Raw genomic sequence first — 24,319 nt, forward strand, 5'->3', positions numbered from 1 at the left:
ACGATCTCTTGTTAAGCTTGTTAGTAGCAGGAAGTTATATAGTATACTTAGTATAGTTTTTGTATCAGGTCTGTTGACAAATATAAAAATAACTTTTTAATAGTAGATTGGGGGTGGGATATGCCCAGTTCAGTCACTGTGATGGATACAAATTCTCCATGATTAAAACCTGTCTCTTGTGTGGTGGCTGTCCCACTTAGTGATGGGTGCAGTAGGTGACTCTTTTTTGCCTTGGTGAGGGACATATCTGGCAGATGCTTGATCGGTGTCTTCTACAGGAGGACACAGAAGGCAAGAGAGGCCCAGCTCAAGCTCACTCTTCTGGAATGCTTGATGAGAGCCTGGAGGGGGGGGGAAAAAAAAATCTAATCAGGCCTGAGTAGTCCTCTTTGACTAGTGCTCCTGTGAGCTGCAGCTCTACTCCAAGGTCTCAGGCTCATTCTTCATCTGAAAGATTGAATCCTTTGACTACTGAATCTGACGGAGCAGCCAAGACCTCTTCCAGTGAGTTGTCAGAAAAGGATAAGAAGGAGCACCATTCCAAGAGAACGCAGGCATGTATCATCTTCTCTGTGTATTAAAGTGAGGTAAATCCGCACAATGCTGCCGTATTGATGCTCAGCTGAAAGGCAGTTCGCAGCCCATATTGGTTCACCTGTGCACCAGTTGGTCTCTGGATATCCACGGGCCATCTAAAACTTGCATCTGCACTCCCTCTGTTCTGGTGCTGAAGACTCAGCTGTTGACTTTCTCTGTACCAAAATCATTCTCTGTACCTACTGATCTTGGGGTGATTGCATTACCAGTATCCTCCTTGCTGTCATCTGCAACTAGAGGTACTTCTGCCTCTGTACCGCTCGCTAGTACTACCACAGTACCTATAAGCAATCCTGCTTAGGTTGTGCAAAAGGTCACCCTAAGACACCAGATAGGTATACTTCATTCAAGGGAGGAGCTAACCTTTTTCCTTCCCCTCTGAACATAGTAGGGAGGTATCCCAACCTCTCATCTCATTCCCACTTTCATGAGCCTGACTGGTCTGATAGGGAATTCGGAGATTGTCCGTGCAGAAACAGACTTCAGGAATCTTGTGGGAAACATTCGTTCTGATAGCCACTCCCATGGCTTCCAGCCCCTTATCCTTACAACATTCAGTCTTGGCCTTATTAGGCTCCTTGGGGGCACATAACCAGCTTGGAAATCCTTTTTTTTTTTTTTTGCTGTCCTTCCCCCCTACCCCTGCAAGATGTAGGTTTATTTAAGAAGGTCAGTTCTAGCACCTCACAGCCATCACCAGAAGAGTTTGTCTTAGGGGGTCTTCAGCTGTATAAGAACATGTTATGAGTTAGGTTAGCTCTACCTAGCCATATTAGAGGTCAGGCATCCTCTGTTGCCTATTTAAAGAATGTTTGTTTCAGAAATGTGTAGAGCTGCTGCATGGAGCTTGGTCCACTCACTTACAAGACACTATTCTTTAATAGAGGCTCCCAGTTCATAAGCCTGTTTTTGGTAAGGCTGTCATAGAATCATAGAATATCAGGGTTGGAAGGGACCTCAGGTGGTCATCTAGTCCAACCCCCTGCTCAAAGCAGGACCAGTCCCCAACTAAATCATCCCAGCCAGGGCTTTGTCAAGGCTGACCTTGAAAACCTCTAAAGAAGGAGATTCCACCACCTCCCTAGGTAACCCATTCCAGGGCTTCCCCACCCTCCTAGTGGAAAAAATGTTTTTCTTAATATCCAACCTAAACCTCCTGCACTGCAACTTGAGACCATTACTCCTTGTTCTGTCATCTGCTACCACTGAGAACAGTCTAGATCCATCCTCTTTGGAACCCCCTTTCAGGTAGTTGAAAGCAGCTATCAAATCCCGCCTCATTCTTCTCTTCTGCAGACTAAAGAAGCCCAGTTCCCTCAGCCTCTCCTCATAAGTCATGTGCTCCAGTCCACTAATAATTTTTGTTGCCCTCCGCTGGACTCTTTCAATTTTTCCTTCTTGTAGTGTGGGGCCCAAAACTGGAAACAGTACTCCAGATGAGGCCTCACCAATGTTGAATAGAGGGGAATGATCACGTCCCTTGATCTGCTGGCAGTGCCTCTACTCATACAGCTCAAAATGCCGTTAGCCTTCTTGGCAACAAGGGCACACTGTTGACTCGTATCCAGCTTCTCGTCCACTGTAACCCCTAGGTCCTTTTCTGCAGAACTGCTGCCTAGCCATTCAGTCCCTAGTCTGTAGCGGTGCATAGGATTCTTCCGTCCTAAGTGCAGGACTCTGTCCTTGTTGAACCTCCATCAGATTTCTTTTGGCCCAGTCCTCTAATTTGTCTAGGTCCCTCTGTATCCTATCCCTACCCTCTAGCATATCTACCACTCCTTCCAGTTTAGTGTCATCTGCAAACTTGCTGGGGGTGCAGTCCACGCCATCCTCCAGATCATTAATGAATATATTGAACAAAACTGACCCTTGGGGCACTCCGCTTGATACCGGCTGCCAACTAGACATGGAGCCATTTATCACTACCTGTTGAGCCCGACGATCTAGCCAGCTTTCTATCCACTTTATAGTCCATTCATCCAGCCCATACTTCTTTAACTTGCTGCCAAGAATACTGTGGGAGACTGTATCAAAAGCTTTGCTAAAGTCAAGAAATAACACATCCACTGCTTTCCCCTTATCCACAGAGCCAGTTATCTCGTTATAGAAGGCAATTAGGTTAGTCAGGCATGACTTGCCCCTGGTGAATCCATGCTGACTGTTCCTGATCACTTTTCCTCTTCTCCAAGTGCTTCAGAATTGATTCCTTGAGGACCTGCTCCTTGATTTTTCCAAAGACTGCCTTTATTGTTTAAATAGGACTCCTAGTACCCACCTCCAAGCATACGGAGACAACAGCTTGTTCATCACCGAGAGTGGTCTTCAAGTGATTTTCCACATGAAAAAAGAACAGTAACTGGTTTTTCAAGATATGTTGTCCATGTGGTTTCCACAGCCTGCCATCCTTCCCCTCTACTCTACAGAGTTCTAATACTTTAGCATTTTGTATTGACAAAGGAACTGAGGAATGGTTGGGCCTGATCTGCCCTTCATGCGCTCAGATTGTGGGAATTCAAGAACATCTAGGGTACAGATGCAGCGCCAATGGACACAGCTGGCCAAAAGAATCCAGTTTCATGTGCATAGAGCACATGTGTACCAAGAGTGGAATCCGTGTAGACAATACATCTCTAACAACCACAGTTACTGCAAGGTAAGTAACAGTTCTTTTGCAGGTGACAGTCTGGGTGATTAACCCAAAAAAACCCAACAGTTATAGTAGATAGGACGAAGGTATGGAAAGTATGTGTGGCAGGCATATTAGGATTTTGAGATTAATTTGGGCATTTGCACTCTGATAGACGACTGCTTGTATGGTTTCAGGTTTCCAGGAAGATTACTGAATGCTTACAAAACAGATTCCTTAAATCTTTTATGGACTTGCAAGAACTTCATGGGAAAGCTTTAATGTATGAAAGGTTTCATCTTTGATATTGCCGTGCAGTATTTTTGTTTATAGACGTAAACAACTGTTCAATTAAATTGAAAGGCAAAACATTTAAAACTGATAAAAGAAAATATTTTAATGCAATGCCTAAGTAACCTGTGAAACTCATTGTCACACCATATTGCTAAGGCCAGGAGCTTGATAGGATTCAGAAGAGAATTTAGACATTTATATGGATAATTTTTTAGGAGGACTTAAATTCCATGTGCTACAGGACATAAACAAGACTTAAGAAGAAATGTCTCCTATGGACACATTATTCCATTCCTTCTGAAGTTTCTGGTACTAGGCACTGTCATACAGGACTTAGAGGAACCATTGATTTGATCCAGTATGGGAGCTCTGATGTAGTCAGCAGCCCCATGGCGCTTCATGTAATGCGGGGCCACTGGGACCAGGTGTCCCAAGAAAGGCACCTTTGAAGCTGGGAGGAAGATATTATCAGGCTGGTCGGTAGTGATGCAGATTATTTTCTGTTTACACTTTGCAGAGTTACTGTGAGTTCCTCTCAGATTTATTGTTGATGAGACTGGGGGCTGGTTATGTGTTTAAAATGGAGATGATTTTGTGTTAACTGACCTAACAATTATTTAAAGAATTAAAATATATTTCAGGTGAGAACATAACATATGAAAGCACCGGGAGTTCTAAGGAACTTGTTCTCTCTTTTTGCCTTTTGACATGACTTTATTTCGTGGGGCGGGGAGATAAATTACTGTGAGCTGTATTATTAGCTTCAAGGTTAGCCTTCTGTTACCTCTCCACAAGAAAGACTATAGCTTTCTGCCCACATGTATAGCAAACAAACTGCCATACGTCTCTTCATCTACCACTTTCTAAGAGACCAGGTAAAATTCAAAGAACATGTGCGAGTATTTCACCTGGTAAATCAGATCTAATTCAGATTAGATTATGAAAAATGTGAATTTAGAAAAATGGATTGTTGAATGTTAACTACCTGACAGTATCTTTGATAGAAAGGTGTTGCAAGCTATTCTAAAAGTATTTGTAGGAAAAATTAATGTAAAAATTTTCATGAGGATTGCGCTGCTCTCTCATCCTGTCACTGTTAAAGTGTGACATGTTTCTCAGTCTGACTTCAGATTTCAGTCCTGAAATCAAAATATTTCCCTTTTTTGAGTCATAATACTTACTAAGTTCATGAAAATGCATCCTCTTGTTACAGTCACTAGTTTAGACTGAGGTTGTATGTTAAATTTTGCCTATATCAAATAGGATCTTTAACTAAATTTTAAGCTTACAATTTGTTTTTCAACTGGCTAAACAGATCCTTTTGCTTTGTTCTAAACCACCAATTTGTCTTAAAAGAACAAGTCTAGGCAACGATTTCATGGGCACGCTAATGTGTGTATCTGAAATTCATACTGGAAGAGCACAATTTTTTTTATTACACACTGATATAGAATTAAAAACAAGTAACAAAATCCAACTAAGTTTTACTTTGGGAGTTGCTAGCGCACATCCCCAGACTTGAGTGGGGAACTATGCCTACAACATAGATCAAAAACTTCCAGATACAGTTGTTGAACCATACTTCTCTAAACTTGTACATAATAGAAATAGGAGATAATATGAAATATTCCTGCATCATAACTGGTTCTCTTGTATTTGCTATAAATTATAATATATAACTTGGGTTCTGAGGAGACATGTAAACAGACTTAGTTTGTACTGGAAACAAATGGTTTTTCTCCCATAGAACATGATGGGATGTCTGGATCAATAATTTGATCCCTGATGTTCAAATAAACTTGTTTATAAAACATCTCCTGATGAAAACTCTTGTACAAAATAACAGCCAGAATTAAATAAAATAAGTCAACATTCTTAAAAAAATGCCAGCAACAAATGGAGGGAATCCAATACAGGAAACGAAACGTCAGTTCAGTGGAATAAATGTGCGACCACCAGTGGTCGTATTAAACACTGTTAAGAGTGGGTGTGTAGTTTTTACATGTCCTGAGATGGGGTGTCAAAGGGAATTGATCTCCATACTCTAGAGCCCACAAGAGCAAAGATATGATCAAGTCATATCTCTCTCCAGAAATGAGGTGCTTTAGATGGTCATTTACTAAGCCAGTAAAATTATAGTGCTTTTATATTTTTCAAATTACTGTAAAACCACAAATTAATTAAACCTCCTAATAGCATGGTCACTCTGCTTTCCATTCCTGGGAATTATTTTTGATTCTGAGATGAAAATAGTAGTGTGGCTGACTGGGCTTCTAGCCCTTGCAGTTACTTGGGAAAGGCAGAAAAACAGAATTGTGGACAGAAAGAACAATTGAGTTCCTATCTAGTTCGGCCTCTGACTTCTTGTGTGTATATACCCTATTCCAGTTCAGATTTTATTACATTGCATTATAACTAGGGCTGTTGATTAATCGCAGTTAACTCACGTGATTAACTCAAAAAAATAATCACGATTAATTGCAGTTTTAATTGCACTGTTAAACAATAGACTACTAATTGAAATTTATTAAATATTTTGGATGTTTTTCTACATTTTCAAATATATTGATGTCAGTTATAATACCAAGTGTACAATACTCACTTTATATTTTTATTACAAATATTTGCACCGTAAAAATGATTTAAAAAAATAGCATTTTTCAGTTCACCTCATACAGGTACTGTAGTGCAATCTCTTCATCATGAAAGCGCAACTTACAAATATATAGGTTTTTGTTACATAAGTGCACTCAAACAAAACGTTGTAAAACTTTTGAGCCTACAAGTCCACTCAGTCCTACTTCTTGTTCAGCCAATTGGTAAGAGAAACAAATTTACAGTTACGGGAGATAATGCTGCCCTCTTATTTACCGTGTCACCTGAAAGTGAGAACTGGCGTTTGCATGGCACTTTTGTAGCCAGCATTGCAAGGTATTTACATGCCAGATATGCTAAACGTTCGTATGCCTCTTCATGCTTTGTCCACCATTGCAGAGGACGTGCTTCCATGCTTGTTAAAAAAATAATGCATTAATTAAATTTGTGACTGAACTCCTTGGGAGAGAATTGTATGTGTCCTGCTCTGTGTTTTACCTGCATTCTGCCATATATTTCATGTTATAGCAGTATTGGATGATGACCCAGCATGTTCTTCATTTTAAGAACGCTTTCACTGCAGATTTGACAAAATGCAAAGAAGGTACCAATGTGAGATTTCTAAAGATAGTTACAGCACTTGACCCAAGGCTTAAGAATCTGAAGTGCCTTCCAAAATCTGAGAGGGACAGGGTGTGGAGCTTGCTTTCAGAAGTCTTAAAAGAGCAACATTCCAATGTGGAAACTACAGAACCCGAACCACCAAAAAAAGAAAATCAACCTTCTGCTGGTGGCATCTGACTCAAATGATGAAAATGAACATGCGTTAGTCTTTACTGCTTTGGATTGTTATGAGCAGAACCCATCATCAGTATGGACGCATGTACTCTGGAATGGTGGTTGAAGCATGATGGGACATGAATCTTTAGCGCATCTGGCATAAATATCTTGCAAAGCCGGCTACAATAGTGCCATGCAAACGCCTGTTCTCACTTTCAGGTGACATTGTAAATAAGAGGGCAGCATTATCTCCCTTAACTGTAAATTGGTTTCTCTTAGCAATTGGCTGAACAAGAAGTAAGACTGAGTGAACTTGTAGGCTCTAAAGTTTTACAATGTTTTGTTTTTGAGTGCAGTTATTTTTTGTACATAATTCTACATTTGTAAGTTGCGCTTTCATGATAAAGAGATTGCAATAAATACTTGCTTTATATTATAAATATTGGCATTGGAAAAATGAATACTATTTTTCAATTCACTTAATACGAGAACTGTACTCTTTGTATTATGTGTTGTAATTGAAATCAGTATATTTGAAAATGTGGAAAACATCCAAAAATATTTATATAATAGTATTCTATTGTTTAACAGCACGATTCATCATTATTAATTTTTTTTAATTGCTTGACAGCCCTAATTAGAACTTTACTAAAGAGAGAGAAGATCCTAATTCCTTATATATTATCTTCAGGCATTTAAATAGCAAACAATTTCCTCCTTTCCAAGGTGAATAATTTGTTAGAATATATCTTATCACTCACTCTTGTCTCATAGAAATTGTCGTAAATGTATACATCTTTGCACTCATCGCTCTTCCTCTATATTTTAACTTTAAAAAAAGTAACTTTGGAATGGAGGTCATGTTTATGTTGGGAGTTCTAAGGGAGATAAAGCTTCTGTTATAGCTGGTATTTTACCTGTTACAATTCAACCTGCTCTGAGTAGGCTTAGATGACCTGGTGGTAAACCTCAGGAGCTGCAAGAGGCTTTTTAGCAATATTGGAAAAGCTAGTATAGGCAACTGGGGAACAACGGTGGGGATTTTTTTTTCCCTCCAAAAAATCCCTAGCATGGATAAGGTATTAGAAGGATTTCAGTGGTCATGTAGACTAAAGGCTTGTCTACATGGTGGAGTTTTTCAGATTACCTTTGTGTGTGCTCTTGCAGAATAACTATTCCAAACGAATTGCATCCATACAGCTCATTCTTGCCTACTACCCCCGGAATCAATGCATACACAAGGCACTAATTTTGTTTCAAAATAAGCTCTTAGTGTTCTGGGCAGGTATCCCCTGGTGCTTTGTCCTGTTGCTGGGTTCTATGTATTATGGGGATTTTGTGTCAGCACATTGTGGGATACCCACTGGAAATCTGGGATGTAGAGGTCATAGCAACAAATTGCTGAGATTCCTCTGAACACATCCCATGATTGATTCTATCTTGTGAGTTAGCAGCACTTTCTAACTGCTGTCAGCCAGCATGGAAGGAACACATCTGCATCCCACACTCCACGCATTCATTAATACATAGATGGTGCTGCGCATGTATTTGGAATCATGCATCCAGGTGGCTTCGGCAGCCAGCTGCCACACTGACAAGTCGTTTTCAGCTGAGCAGGCAGAGGAAGATGAGATCAAACAGTTAATTGTGTATAAAGCTTTCTTGGAACATCTTCATTCCATTGAGTGCCATTTCTGGGTTTGAGAAACCAACTCTGGTGGTAAAGGATCATGATGCTGACCAGAAGTCGAAGCAGAATTTTGGGATGACAAAGAGCACTTTTCTAAAGATCTGCACAGAACTGTAGCGGCATCATACCATTGTGAGCTCTCTCCTCACCGTGGAGAAGAATGTGGCATCACCATCTGGAAGCTTGTCACCTATGATTAGTTAATACCAAATTGCTCTTGGTTGGTAGCTGGTAGATCAGCTGTTGGGATTGTTGTCACGGAGGCATGCACTGTTTATATTAAGAAGGTGCTGATGGCATGAGTCATTCATCTTGGCAGCACACAGCAGGTTATTGATGGATTTGCACAGCTAGGGTCCCTGAAGTGTATTGGTGGGCCATTGATGCGACCCATGTGCCTATTCTTTGTTTCCCTCTCCCCGACCAGGCCTCAGAGTTCATAAACAGAAAGGGGTACTTCTCCATGGTGCTCCAGGGCCTGGCTGATCACTGGCAGGTTCACCAATGTGGGATGATCTGGAATGGTCCATGCTGTTAGGCTCTTTTGAAACTCACGCCTGTTTTTGTTTAATGAAAAATGATTATTTTGGTCCCAGGACCACTATGAACATCATGGGTGGTCTGATTCCTCTTGTCATTCTTGTAGACCCAGTTTACCCTCTGTTTCACTGGCTTATGATGCCTTTTACTGGACACTTGGATAGGAGAAAGGACCTGTTCAACTATCCCTGAATAGTTGCAGAATGACAGTGGAAATGTGGTATTTTTACGAAACTTTATTGAACGTTTGTCAAAATAACCTTTTATTGAATGTCAGGCAGTGCAAATAATAAAAATCAGTTATTGAACAAAAATTATTATTCATTATACCATGACAGACGATGCAAATTGTATCCAACATTGAAGTGCAGTTGTGCAACACGTGACTAAATACTGAGTACATGTATATCAGTGCTGTACTGGTCACAGGCCTGTGTACATGTGATTTGTGCCTGGCGTCTTCCTAGGAATGTGGAATAGTGTGGGAAGAACCTTTTGTTTGTTGTGGGGGTGGTGATGGATTCTAGAACTTACTGTTTTCAGGGCCCGGTGGTATGGGATATCTACAGAAATGCCTGTTGTAGCCTTGTGAGAGGTACTGCTGTTCCTGGAACACATTGTTCTCCATGGATTGCAGGCCAGTGCAGCAACATGTTCTCAAGATGATTTGTCTTTTGCACATGCTCTGCATCACTTGTCTCTGCGTCACCTGTCTGTCTCTGCAAGGAGAACTTCCTTCCACTCCTCTATTCATCCCTCTTTTGGGATGCTGCCAGGAGGTCCCCAACATTTTATCTTTGGTCTTCCTTTTCCTGCCTTGGAAATGAGTCCAGAGTTGTGCAACTGATAGCAGTCCTGTTATTGGAGGTTGGTGTCGGGGGCAGAAGCTGGGAGAGTTGAGAAACAGAACAAGTAGTTATTGTAGGTGATTCAAGTCTCCATGGCAACAATGATAAACTTTCGTTCCTCAGTTTTGGAATACTATTTCAGTAGTTTTCCCAGCCTGGGTAGAGTTTGGAGATGGTAAGCAGTGTTTCACCGTATTTCCCTTTTGCATAGTAATTCAGTTTTAATCCTAGGTAGTTGGTACAGTGGGTGACGGGGGATTTGTGCCACTTATAGGCATGGGCGAAGGGTCTGAGGTGGCTTGCAGGATTTTGGAGGCTTGCATGGGGTGGGGAAGGTTGAGGGCTCTTAGAAATTAACATAGCCTGTTAAATTAGGCATCAGTTGCATTTTATCTTTTCTTGTGTAACCATTTCTGCCTCTTATGCCTCCTAAATTGTACTCAGTTAAAATCTGTCTCTTTGTAGTTAGTTAACTTGTTTTGTTTTATCTTATCCAGTGTGTTTGTTTGGGAAACTCCATTTGGGGTAACTAGATGTGTGCTTATCATGTCTATTAATAAAATGATGGGCTTTATATAAGTTAGTTATCCAGGAGAGGGCTGGGCAATACAGGACATATATTTCTGGGGGTAAATCTAGGACTGGGGATGTGTTGGGGTCACCTTGCAATATGCTCAAGGCTGGTAAGAGCCAGTGTGACTGGATGGCTGCAGCGCGTGCGCACGTAGCTGGGAGCGACTTGCATGCTGGAGGCTGTTTGTGAGCAGTCCAGTCTGGAGGCTACAGCAGCAAAGCAGTGTAAAGTGCATCTGAAGTTTGCGGTCAGGAGTGACACAGCTACTCATTGGTCTGGATTGTACCCTGGGTATGTCACAGCCCCAAAAAGAGGGGGATAGCCTGTCCTCACCCATAAATCAGACACTTGTATTTGCAACAGCTATTCTGACATGGAGATGAGAGAGAAATTATGAATGATGGTTAATACTACCCACAGATAATTCCTTGGAAGTCTAGGAAGAGGGATTTGATTTTAAATATACTTAGGCTTGGTCCTCACTGCAAAGTTAGGGTGATGTAAGCTGCCTGGCGTCGGCCTACTTGTGCATGTACCTGAAGTTAAATTGGCCTCCCACCGATGTAAGTGCGCTGTTCTAGCAGTGCAGTAACACCACCTCCCCAAGGGGCCTTGAGCTAAGGTCAATCTACTGAAGTCGACCCAGTGCGAGTATAGACACTACATTACTTACGTGGGCCCTAACAGTCCTCCAGCAGCTGTCCCACAGTGCCTGACACTGATTGCTCTGGTTGCAGTTGTCAACTCCACTGCCCGGGAATCCTAAATGCCAGAAGTCCCATATGCCTGCGCCGCGCCCCGCCGCCCCCCCCCCTTTTTTTTTTTAAAGTCCTGCGATTTTTTTTTTTTTTTTTTGATATGCCTTTTCCTGATTGTCTGGCTTGCCGAGCACACCTAGCAGCTGTCCATTGTTATGTGCCACTGATCATGCCAGCTATCTGCTCCAGATGCACTGTGGCTTGGAGTAGACAGGACATATTGGGTAACCTGATTGGACCAGGAGAAGAGGCTCATGCAAGCACAGCTATGGACCAGCTGTAGAAAAGTGGACATATAAGAGCAGATTTAATGGGGGATGCAGGAGAAAGGGTACAACAGGGACAGGCAGTAGTGCCACATGAAAATGAAGGAACTGCATCAGGCATACCAGAAGTCCAGAGAGGCCAACAGTCCATCTGGTGGTGAGCCACAGACCTGCTGCTTTTATAAAGAACCGCAAGCCATAGTTGCAGAGACTCCACTACCACCCAACAGACCACCATGCATACCTCCAAAGAGCCCGAGTCACAGGCCCCTGGCATGAACAGCGAGGAGGAGGATGCGGGATATGCGACCAGCACCTGTTTGAGACTGCACTGCAGTCCTGGCAGTCGAGCATGGGCGAGCCTGGTGCAGGGAAAGGAACATCAGGTAAGTGTGCAACTGTATTTCCTATTACAATAATGTGCTGATGACGCCCACAGCTTAACAGAACACAGCTATTGACTTTTCATTAATTTACCCATATTAGAAGAGATAGCGGTACAACAAAGAGAGGTAGAGTTATCTGCTTTTCATTCCTCTGCAGAGTTAAGCAAGGGGGCCACACGGAGCAGTTTGTTTTTATACACAGGGATGTCCCTGGAATCCTCCTGAGAGATCTCGATGAAACTTTTCTGGATGTCTCTGCAGTTCTCTCCCAAAGGTTTCTAGGGATGGCAGCCTTATTTCTTCCTCCATAGTAGAACACTTTCTCATGCCAGTCAGTGATGACTTGGGCAGGCACCATTGCAGTACACAGGCTAACAGCATACGGTCCCAGGCAGCTTTGGGACTCAAGCAGCAGCTGTGCTCTGTATGCCTTTGTTACTTCAGGAGTGAGATATCTGCTAAATCACCACTACCTGTGAAAAATGGTGCCAGTATTCAGTGCCATTGCCTATACTCATAGTTTTATGCAACCTAGCTATTCTCTCATTTCCCTTCCCCCCGGCGGGCCATAATAACAGCAATCATGATGAGTAGCACTGTGCACAAGCACTCCGAAGCAGAAATGTCAATAAGCATGTCTTGTTTAAAACTTTAGAGGAGCAAGGGAAGGGAATTCTGAATCTTAACTTTCACTTTCCATTGTGACTGTATTGACAGTAGTACCTCTGTGTTTTATGTGCAGCGGCTCCGTTGTGACATCAAGGGGTTTCTTCCTCCACACCTGCAGATCCAGAGCCAGATAGAGAGGAGAAAGAAGAGGATTTGGGATGACATGTTTGATGCAGTGCTGGCTTGCAGGATCTCCTTAGACTGTGAGTGAAGGGCCTGAACATTGCAGACATCCTGGAGAAAGGCTAGGAACCCCAACAGGAAAAAGGAGAGGGAGATGCATCAGGACATAATGGAGCTTCTCCAGCAACAAACAGATGCTGCAGACTCTCTTGCAGACCTACAGGTTCAACAGTCCAAGGCTCGTCTCTTTTTGTAGTCCACTGAGAACTCCATTGCAGCACCTCTTTAAACATTCCACATTTCTAACCCTACCATTCCATCCTGGGGCAACATTAAGGACAGCCACAGCTTCACATGCTCTGACCTGTGAAAGCCACGGTTTGATGTATGGATAGCTAAAATGGACGTGAGTGTTCTTTCCCTTTAAGTTCTGTTCCATTAATATATTACATTTTTAATGTATTTGCTTTTAAATTGCACAGGCTTTTTGGTTTTTTGCACTGGTTTTGTTACTGAATAAAATTCTATTCTGTGGAAAAGAATTCATCATTAGTAGTTCACAACATATGCTGCAGACTTCCTAGCAGTTCAGAAAGCACCTACTCACTTGTTACTGTATAGCGTGACACAACACATTAGATCAGTGACAGTGTAATAATCATAAAAGGACAGCAACCACTTCAAAATTAATAGGTGCATTGGCAGTGTTCTATATCTGTACACGAAGCACCAAACAATTCCTAAGAGGCCCCAAAATAGCAGGGCCAGGTAGATCACAGTACAATGCACTACTGTGGATCATTGGGTAAGTACTCTTTCAAAGCCTCCCTGAGCCATATAGCTCTGCAATGAGCTCTTCTAATCACCCTTGTGTCTGGCTGTTCACTCAGCAGACAGCAGGCATCTTTTCCCCATTTGCTTCAGATGTTGTTCAGGACACAGCAGGCAGCTATAACCATTGGGATTTTTTTTAACTGTCTTGTGAGTAAATAATGCCAGTGTCCTTCAGTCTACCAAAAGCACATTCAGCTGTCATTCTGCACCTGCTGAGCCAGTGGTCGAATCTTTACTTGGTGCTGTTGAGATGGCCAGCATATGGCTTCCTGAACTGAGGGATTAAGTGGTAGACTGGGTCCCCTAGGATCACTATTGGCATGTCAACATTTCCTCAACTGGCAGATTAACATTGGCAAAAAAGTCCTTGTTTGTAGGTTTCTGAACTGTCCTTTGTTCTTAAAGATCCACGTGTCATGCACCTTCCTAACTAGCCAATGTTGATGTCGGTGAAGCATATCCGGTGCTCCACCAACAGTTGCAATACCATAGAAAAGTACCCTTTTCTTTTGTATTCTGTGGCAAGATGGTCTGATGCCAAAATAGGGATATGCATGCTGTCTGTTGCTCCACTACAGTTTGGGAATCCCATTGCTGCAAATCCATCTACTATGACCTGCACATTGCCTAGAGTAACAGTCGTAATGGCCTTGCACACAGAACTACCCCCACAGTGGATTTTCAAGCTCCAGAATTTTTTCCTGCTGACCGCTAGCAATCTGACATTGCAAGTTTCCACAATGCAATTGCCACTTGATTCTTCACTGTCAAGGCAGGTTTCATTTTGGTGTTCCTGAGCTGGAGGGCTGGCGCAAGCTTGGAATGTGACCTTGCTCATCATCCCAAGCCTGCATTATAGTGCAATCCCACCAGTCAGTTTTCATTTCTTGGGCTCAGAGGTGACACTCCACTATCTGCAGCTGCTCCATGAATGCCACCAACAGCCTCAAATTAGTTCTCACTATGTTGCACAGCAGTCTGTCCTCCAAGAAATCATAATGTTCCACGCTGATTTGGTTTTTAAGATGGCTGTGCAAATACTGGAGGATCATGCTGTTGCGCTCTGTACCTCGGGGTAACACCCTATGCCCCTATGTTCATCTTTATAAAATGATTGTGTGGTATCCAATGCAGAGTTGGTCACGTTGGGTGTCTTTGGAAGGCTCATAATGCACTGAGCATGGTTGTTATAGTGATGTTGTAGCAATTGTTACAGTAATCAGGTTTCAGAGTGGTAGTTGTTAGTCTGTATCAGCAAAAAAAGCAAGGAGTACTTGTGGCACCTTAGAGACTAACAAATTTATTTGGAACCTTATGCCCAAATAAATTTGTTAGTCTCTAAGGTGCCACAAGTACTTGTTTTTTTTTTGTTACAATAATGTTATAGGTTATACTTTCATGTATATAGTTATGAGGCTGAAAATGTATTCTCATGGCTTAAAGCAAGCCCATGCAAAAACTCTCCAAGAACAGAGAGGCAGTTTACACCTCGTCAGGGCATGGATGGGACAAACCCAGCCCAGCCTCACAGGAACAATGGACACTGGCTTAGGCAGCAACAAAAGAATCTGTTAGACCCTTGAGGGAGTCACCCCCTTCCTTCGGTCAGTTTGGGACTGCAATGAGGTAATGCTCACCTGACTCTCGCGTGGTGGGGGGAGGCAAAGGGAAGAGGAAAGAAAGGACATTATAAAAGGGAGAGACATTTTGCCATGCTCTCTCTCTCTTCCACCTACATCTACAGACGACACCACCACCACCACCACCAAGCTACTGAAACCCTGATCAAAGGGGAGAGCCTGGCTGAAAAGTAACCAGCCAGCCTGTGGTGAGAAGCACCTCAGTTTTTTAAGGACATTGAAAGTGTTAAGATCAACATAGAATGTGTTTTGCTTTTATTTCATTTAACCAAATCTGACTTGTTATGCTTTAGCTTATCAGTCTATCTTTATAGCTAATAAATCTGTTTGTTTGTTCTACCTGAAGCAGTGCGTTTGGTTTGAAGTGTGTCAGAGGCTCCCCTTGGGATAACAGTCCTGGTACATATCAATTTCTTTGTTAAATTGACGAACTTATATAAGCTTGCAGCGTCCAGTGGGCATAACTGGACAGTGAAAGACGGAGGTTCCCAGGGTTGTGTCTGGGACCAGAGATATTGGCTAGTGTCATTCGGTTGCTAGTAGCTGGGAGCAGCTTACATGCCAGCGGCTGTGTGTGAACAGCCCAGGAGTGGGGGTTCTCACAGCAGAGCAGGGTGAGGCTGGCTCCCAGAGTCAAAGATTGAAGTGACCTCGCAGAGTGGTCTCCAAAGTGGGGTGCGCCAGAGGATCCCAGGGGGTGTATGGCAGGAGGAGCGCTGCCAGACAGCACTCCGCCGTTTTTTTTCTTCGGCGGCAGCTCTGCACGCCTGCAGCAGGTCTTCCCCTCCGGCGGCACGCCTGCGGCAGGTCTTCCCTTCTTCTTTCTTCGGCGGCACGCCTGCGGCAGGTCTTCCACTCTTCTTGCTTTGGTGGCATGGGGGCGGGGTGCGCGATCCAAAAACTTTGGAGACCACTGACCTACCAGATCACCAGTCCAGATAACACCGGAGGGGAACATCACACATGCATCCTGTGCTTGCAATGCTTATGACAATATTTCAGAGGTGTGCAGTGTCCAGGCTTCTGTCAAAGATGGCAGACTGCAAAGAAGGCCATGCAGGTTTGTGGGATTTTTTTTAAAAAGGCGCAAAAATTATGGGATATAGATAACATGATGGAATGGAGACAGTTGCATGCTGGGAAGCTGACCCCTTACTCCCAGTCCCCCCTGTGCAACTTTTTTCTGCCCCACTGTGCTTTGCCAAAACTTCTCAAAAGAAAGTGCATTGGGCGGCGGGGGGTTGCACACTGGGTTACCTACTCATTATGCTTGGCACTGCAAATTGACACACTCCTAGTACATGTGGTGCCAGTGCGAGGAGCCAAGTATGCACGTGCACAAGTGATACACTAACTGCAGTGGCTTTATGCCGATGTAACTTGCGGTAGCAAAAGTTTGTAGTATAGACATGCCCTGATATTTAAGAAATTTCCATTGCCTATTTTATAAACTTGTACTTTGTTAGGGCCTGCCCTCAAAATGTGGATTCCATTATGACAAGTATAGGGACTTAATAAAGGAATAGAGGTTTTGTTTATTTCAAATCATAAATGAGGTGTTCCAAGATGGGCAGATAAGGTTTATTGAAATATGCTGTACCAGAGAACACATTTTATTAATAGTTGTTTCTTTTGTTTAATATTAAATGGTAGTAATTATTCTAAGGTCAAAGAATTGACATAAATTGGTAATTGACTTGGTGAAAACTGATCTTTGGAAATGAGTTAGTCTTAACAATTAACATTAAGAATGAGTTATTTTTTCTGGGTATTAAACTCAAGGGTGAGTCAATATAGCTAGTGTTATGATACCTTTTTTTTTTTAATTGCACTTTATCCCTAGTGCGAAACAGAAGAATTAGATGCATCTTCCATATAGACACATAATGGAGGCTTTGATTTGGGACATTTAGTGGTTCAGAAATATTCTTCCTACATATTGAAACTGTAACTGTTCTTACTCTTTAAGGGCTTGTCTACACAGGAAAGGTTTACTAGTTATTGTGGTATAGGTACATCAATTATAATTTTTTCGAGTGTCATCTGCATATTCCCACTCGTGGAATGCACTGACCTGATCAGCTCAGACAGTGGAACCTAACCTTAGAGCACTCATGCATCCTTCCTACCTCTCCTCTCTACATTCCTGAACATTCTGAGAGCAAGGCTGTGAAAGGGGATGTGGTGCCCTCTGCTTGCTGCCTCAGTTCCTTCCAGCCACACCAGCAGATAGATCTAGAGAGGTTCACATATATCCAATCAGGATTCTTCTATCAAAGAATTTCGTGGTTTACTTTAGTGTAGTTTTTAGTGTCACTTTAATGAAAAGGTTAGTTGGTTAAGGAAAAGGGTTTTTTTATTATGATAGATGACTGGTTCCATGGCAGATCTGAAAGTTCAGACTTGCTTTTGAAAGGTGCAACTCTTGTCTTGCAGTCTTTCTGGTGTTGGATGCCCACACAAAACGCCTTGGGCAGGGTCACTCTTCCTAAAGATGCTCTGTCTGTAGCACACTTACCCTGAGGGAATGCAAGGAATGTGACAACAGGCTGTAAGTCTTATTGCTTCACGAATCTCTGGTTCTAGAGCCTCTTGAACCCGACACATCCAAGGGATCCCTATTCATGATGAAAACGCCTATGTCCGCTCCTTACACCTCTGCATTAAGAACACTGTGTAGAAGGTTTCAATCTCTGCCCAAGGATCAAGATCCAGCACCTCAGTGTAGTCAGTCCCCCAGATCATTAGACTGACCTTAAAGGCACTTGGACTCAGTCTGTTTCAGCCTGAAGGCCAAACCACGGGAGAAACCCTGGGATCTTTCTACTTCAGTTCCAAGACAAGAAGGCTTGTGTTAGCAGGGACAAATTGATATTGAGGGAATCCTCAGATCGATTGCATCTAGACTGGATAATATCAGATCCTAAATCAAAAACTAAGATTCTGGTTCAAGGTATATCCCTGCCTAAGAGTCTTCCCCCAGTTCTGAAGACTGCATGAGATCCAAAGATTGTTCTGGAGGAGGAAGTAGTTTCTTCATCTCCTGTTCACTCTGTATGAACATTTACTGTGGTAGTGCAGGTACACCATACAAATTGGCAATTCCATAAGTTACTGGAACCTGAAGAGACAAGCTTATTCTTCTAAGTGGGATAAAATGAAGGTTACTGCTAGTTATTCTCCTTGAATGCCCTCCTCCTCACAGCCAGAGAAGAGGTGAGAAAAGTTGCCTCATATATCCCCCAGACACTCCCCTTCGCCCTCAAACACTCCGTTTTACACATGCCAGGTCTTGTAGGGTATGTCTACGCTGCAATAAAACATCTGTGCTGGTCTGTGTCAACTGACTTGAGCTGCAAGGCTCATGCTGCAGGGCTATAAAATTGCAGTGTAGATATTTGAGCTGGGGTCTGGGCCCTTGGACCTTCCCTCCCTTGCAGAGTCTCAAAGATTGGGCTCCAGCTCAAGCCCCAATATCTATGCTGCAATTTTATAGTCCTGCAACCTGCACCCCGAGAGTCTGAGTCACCGGAGCTGGGCCAGGTGCAGGAGTGTTATTGCAGTGTAGGCATACCTGTAGTGTCTTGTAGTCCGAGGAAGAATTGGATGTGTTAGGCATACCTCCTGGGTTCCACTCTCATCAGAAGGAATACACCGGTCAATATGGTACCTATGTATCATCACACCCTCTTAGATATGATGTGGAGCATGAATTTGTTTACTGGCATGAATGACAGATATCGTTCTGTGCTTGATGGCCTTTGTCTAAGCATTATAGAAATCTTTTGAGCTCTCATGGACTTTAGAGATCAGGAAAAGTCTCTCTCCTTGGATGAGTCCTGGATCTGTCACCTTCATCTGCTTCCATGGAACATTTCCTCTGCTGTAGTTCTTAATACTGTCAGATGAGCAGCATAGGGCTCAAGTGGAATATCAAGTGTTTGGAATATCAAGTGGAAGGGGTTGCTTCCTCTTCTGAAGATGTTTTCTGTGGACTTGGGAATTTCAGTGTCACTGCCATTCTGTCCACATCTGTCACAGTGGAAGAAATATCCCTGCCTGTTTGACATCCTGAATTCTCCATCAGAAAATTGCCCTTCCAATATTAGATGGACTATGGCAAGCTGAAAAGGCGTCTGTCTGTCTGTCTGTGTGTGTCTCTCCCCCCCCCCCACCAATAGGTCACTATCTCCTCAGAGACATTATCTAGATGGGTTAGACAGTGCATAGAGGAGAGCTTTAGTTAACATCCATTCAACTCCCTGTTGAGATTAAATCGCACTCTGCCAGAGCAATGTCTGCTTCCATAACATGGTATGTAGGATATGTCTGCACTATAGCTGCAGCTATGCTGCAGTTGCACTGTAGCATAAACACTACAGTGACAGAAGGGTTGTTTCCATCACTGTAGTACAGGGGTGGGCAAACTTTTTGGCCCAAGGGCCACATCTGGGTGGGGAAATTGCATGCAGAACCATTAATGTAGGGCTGGGGCAGGGGGTTGGGGTATGAGGAGGAGTGTGGGGTGTGGGAATGTGTGCAGGAAGAGGCTCAGGGCAAGAGATTGGGGCGGAGGGGGCTCAGGTGCAGGAGGGGTGCAGCAGGTGCAGGAGGGGTGCGGCAGGGACTTGAGGTGCAGGAGGGGTGCAGGGTGCAGCAGGAGGCTCAGGGCAGGGGGTTAGGGTATAGGAGGGGTGTGGCAGGGGGCTGGGGTGCGGGGTTCAAGAGGGTTTGGTGTGCGGGCTCTGGCCTGGCTCCGATTACCTGGAGTGGCTCCGGGGTGGCAGTGGCACACAGCGGGGCCAGGGCAGGCTCCCTGCCTGTCCTGACCCCATGCCGCTCCCGGAAGCGGCCAGCACCACGTCCTTGCGGCCCCTGGGGGAGGGGAGGGGATGGCAGAGGGCTCCGCGTGCTGTCCTCACCCGCAGATACCTCCCCCGAGGCTCCCACTGGGGAGCTGCGGGGGGGTGGTGTCTTCAGGCAAGGGCAGTGCGCGGAGCCCTCTGCCACCCTCTCCCCTCCCCCAGGGGCCGCAGGGACGTGGTGCTGGCCACTTTCGGGAGCGGCGTGGGGCCCGCGGTGCCACAGGGGTGGCAATCCTGTGGGCTGTAGTTTGCCAGCCCCTGCTGTAGTAAATCCATCCCCTTGAGGCGGTAGCTAGGTCAATGGAAGAATTATTTTGTCTCTTTCGCTGTGCCCACAGTGGAGGTTAGGCTGACCTAAGTACGTCAGACAGGGTGTGACATTTTTCACAGCCCTGAGTGATGTATCTAAGTCGACCCAACATTTAGGAGTAGACCAGGTTCAGATATGTTCTAATTGCAGAGATCTGTAAGGCTGTTCCTTGGACCTCTGTACATACCTTTACAAAACAATACTCCTTTGACCCTCAGTTTGGTAGAGCAGAACTTCAAGGACTTAAATTAGGATTTGGAGTTCCACCTTACATCTACGGGGTACTGCTTGCCAAACTATCCCATGAATGGGAATATGCTAAGGACACTTGAAGAAATTAAGGATACTCACCTGTAACTGGAGTTCAAGATTGTTTCTGCATATTCCCCTTTTCCTCTGACTCCTCAGTCAAGATTCTGTTAAGACTCCATAGAAGGAACTGAGGTGGTAAGGAGCACCATGACACCTTTTATAGCCTTGTCCTTAGAACGTTCAGGAATGCAAAATCAAAGGATAAGAGGGATGCATGAGTGCTCTAGGAAGCACTGCTATGAGAAGGCTTGACAGCCTGAACTTCACTAGCCAGCACATCCCATGAGTGTGACTATGCAGAGTCCATCTCAAAGAACTGTGATTACAGGTAAGCAACATTCATTTATACCAGTATAACTCCCCAAGTAGACATTCTTCTTCTGGTACAAGAGTGGCTTTTATCAGAGTGGCTTAAATCAGTTTAGCTTAAACCCTTTCAAAGCAACATAAACTAAAGTGAAGCCACTCTTATAAGAGCGTAAGTGTCTACATGACAAATTCTAGTGGTTTAAATTCACATCTTAGCTTATATTGGTATAACTTATTGGTATATACAATCCCTAAAAAGACTTGAACCCTTGTCTTTGCCTCACGCTCAAGCAGTTGTGTTTTTAAAAGAGAAAAAACCCCAGCAACAACAACATCCCTCCCCACTTGTTTGGTGTAACTTGATTATCTTCATCAGTCCTTGTTAATATCTAATGTCTTGTCCTGTCTTCCTCTTGCAGGCAGGCAGAAGTCCTGAAGGCTGACATGACAGGTAATTGTCTTTTATTTCACCGTTAGTGCAGTTACTAAAATTGTGTTTGAGTCCTATTTTTCTTTGTGTTGTAGTGATACAAAATGCTTACCAGACTCCTAATAGGAGTGAGACGATGGGCATAAAAGAAGCAGGCTGTAAAATTTCATTTTAACTTTGGACATTGAGACCTAACTGAAATCCTGAGTTCAAACAGTTACTTATAAATATGATCTAGTGAATAGCTGGGATTTCCAAGATCTCTGGAGTGTGTAGGTGGTGTCCTGTTAAAGGTCTATTCTTCCCATGTGGCTAAATGGAGAATGCTTAACAAGTGACTATACTCCCTGCTGTAGATAGAAAATGAAAATTTGAAACTTAAATAGTTAAAACTCACATGCAGTGCCTTAAAACACTTATGGAGAGACAAGTCCTTTTCTGTCCCAGCTGGTGATGTAGGATGAGTCCTATCTTCCACCTGGGAGGAGAGAGAAGGACTGGACCTAGCTCATATGTCTTGGGTAATGACTGATCTGATACTTAATTAAAAATGAACAGCAGATATCTCAGTAATAGAAAAGATCTGTCTCTGGTTTCTAGCTCCAAAGATGCTGGAACTGCTGTGTCAAACACTAACTTATGGATGCCCCAGATGCAGCCTGTGAAGTCCTAAAATGCAGCTTTGCAGCATCTATCTTCTGGCTTTTACAAGATAGAATGTTTTTATTGCTGGTGAATTTATATAAGTGGTAACTTAGTCTTTTTTCAGAACTGCAATAAATATTATGTTGAAGTGCTTTTGGTAAAATAGTTTGCATATGAAATTCGTGTGCAATCCTCTGGTTTCTAACAGCTTGTCATTTTGGCCCTTTGTTGCAAAGCCTGCAAATCTCTTCCTGGTATTCATTGGTTTTCCTAGTTTTTGTTTTTTGATGAAGCTGTAATTGAAGGGAGGTGTGGCATGACATTGGATGTGGCACGACATGGTGTTTTCTTTCCTGGGGAAGGAATGGTAAAAATCAGTTGAAACAATGCTGTTCTGTGTACTGGGACATGGTAAATCTGTTTTTTGTTTTTGATGCTCAGATTCGAAGCTGGGTCCAGCTGAAGTCTGGACATCCAGACAGGCTCTGCAGGACTTATACCAGAAAATGCTAGTAACTGATCTGGAGTATGCTTTAGACAAGAAAGTGGAACAGGACCTGTAAGTATTCTAATCGCAAGTATTCACATGTGTTGTGAACTAGAGCAGGATCCTTCCAAGACTTATGGAAGAGTGGGTACAACCTATAAAATGGGCTCAATTTTTCTGTAAGTGGAAGCTTGAATAAATGCATTTTGGATAATCATACACTGAATTTAAAGAACTAGGAGGAATGTATAGGAATGGGGAATGAAAGGATGTTTACAATTCCTGCCCTTAAGGACTTTGAGGAGAACCTTGCTGTGCATCAGAAAATCTCTAATGGATTTGTACTCTCCAAAAAGGACTTGTACATAATAGTTCATTGTTTAGGCATGTGTAGCATACACACTGTGAGTGAGATGCATGATTTATGGAACTGATTAATGTTGGAGAGAGGTGTGTCACTTGTTGCATAGAGACTTTCCAATATGTACTTCCTAGTGAAATCCCTTCAGCATTCCCAAAAACTTGTTTGAGAATTCTAATCCATGGACCTGCCTTTTTGGTCGAACAGGTGAATAATCTGTTTTTCTCTAAGAGAAGCTGCTCTGCCACATAATCTTTGACATGGAAGAAGCTTTGGGTACTCAGCCTTAGTAAATATAGTGTAGCTCCTACTGAGGTCAGGGGATGGGATCTAGCTCCACTTGAGAGCCATGTGAGTGAGACGCAGCTCAGAACAAGACTCAAAAACAAAAGACTCAAAACCACACTTGCTTACCCACTCATGTCAACTGTAACTTACAAATGGGCAAGTGCCACCTTGCCTTACAGTTGAAGCACAGAAGTAGAGTACTATGTGTTAGTAAAACAAGCTGGAAGCATCCTCATGATCAGCATGAGAAGAGGGTGATGCAATCATCACTGACGAAGATCCTCTTATTTGGTGAGGACTAGTGGTATTGAGCCCCCCTCAGTTGTGTGAGGTTGAAAAGGGGGGAAAGAGACATTTGCCTTTCTATTCCCATCAAGGAAAGGCGGATCAAAAGAGCAGGAAATCTTCCCTAACACTGCCATTCTGAGCATTTGGGAAACTGGTGATGGAGGAGCTCCAAATGTTCATTCATACTAATTTAGGGACAAAGACTCCATGCCAGAGATTGGGGAGAGATCATATAGGGCTAGTGCTCTAGTGGACATTCCTCATAGCCAGGTGAGGTTCTTACTGGATTGTCCCCCAGCTTCTACCCCTGGATCTTATTTGAGGAACAGGAGCATCTTTTTGTACCAGCCTTGGTTAATAGTCTGCATTTCTTCCAGTCCCTGGCAAAGAGTCTGGAAGAGCGTGATGTTAAAGCTGCTGGATGTTCAGACATTTTGGCCTGACATCAGTTCCTGAACAGTTTCTCTAACCCTGTCCATGAGACTGATGGTCAAAGCTTTATGACTAATAGTGCTTGACATGCTGGTTAGTGCTGGCAGCAAATAAATAATTTTTAATGCTGCAAACAATCTATTTGATTTTTGGAGATTTGGGGGGAATTTGCTGTTCTTCCCTGTTTGACTTTAGATTTCCACTGCATGTTCTGTTCCATTTTAAAAGGGAGCAGTTAAGGCACTAGAATAAGTGGAGAGCTTTGATGGAGTTAGCGCCAGGTGCCTTATAATTGTAACAGACAGTTTTTTCCCATTCTCAGGGAGCTCAGTGTCTGCCCAGTGAGTCACTGCTGTAGCCAACAGAATTGTT

At 43.3% G+C, this 24,319-nt stretch overlaps 1 protein-coding gene across 8 annotated transcripts in view; it reads left to right on the forward strand.

The window, feature by feature from the left end:
• Positions 1–24,319, forward strand: part of SMG7 (SMG7 nonsense mediated mRNA decay factor) — a 98,653-nt gene that overhangs the window by 20,563 nt on the left and 53,771 nt on the right. For 4 of the 8 annotated variants that reach the window (XM_037906175.2, XM_037906177.2, XM_037906176.2 and 1 more), the window contains 2 exons: positions 21,436–21,467; positions 22,533–22,650. In XM_037906175.2, coding sequence (XP_037762103.1) covers positions 21,436–21,467; positions 22,533–22,650 — 150 coding nt within the window. Of the gene's footprint in view, positions 1–2,791; positions 3,251–11,453; positions 11,955–12,696; positions 13,153–20,580; positions 21,036–21,435; positions 21,468–22,532; positions 22,651–24,319 lie in introns of those variants that run through there. The other 4 variants (XM_037906178.2, XM_043521179.1, XM_037906174.2 and 1 more) reach the window with 4 other exon arrangements.

Source organism: Chelonia mydas, chromosome 8 (assembly GCF_015237465.2).
Source record: "Chelonia mydas isolate rCheMyd1 chromosome 8, rCheMyd1.pri.v2, whole genome shotgun sequence".
Lineage (NCBI taxonomy): Eukaryota > Metazoa > Chordata > Testudines > Cheloniidae > Chelonia > Chelonia mydas.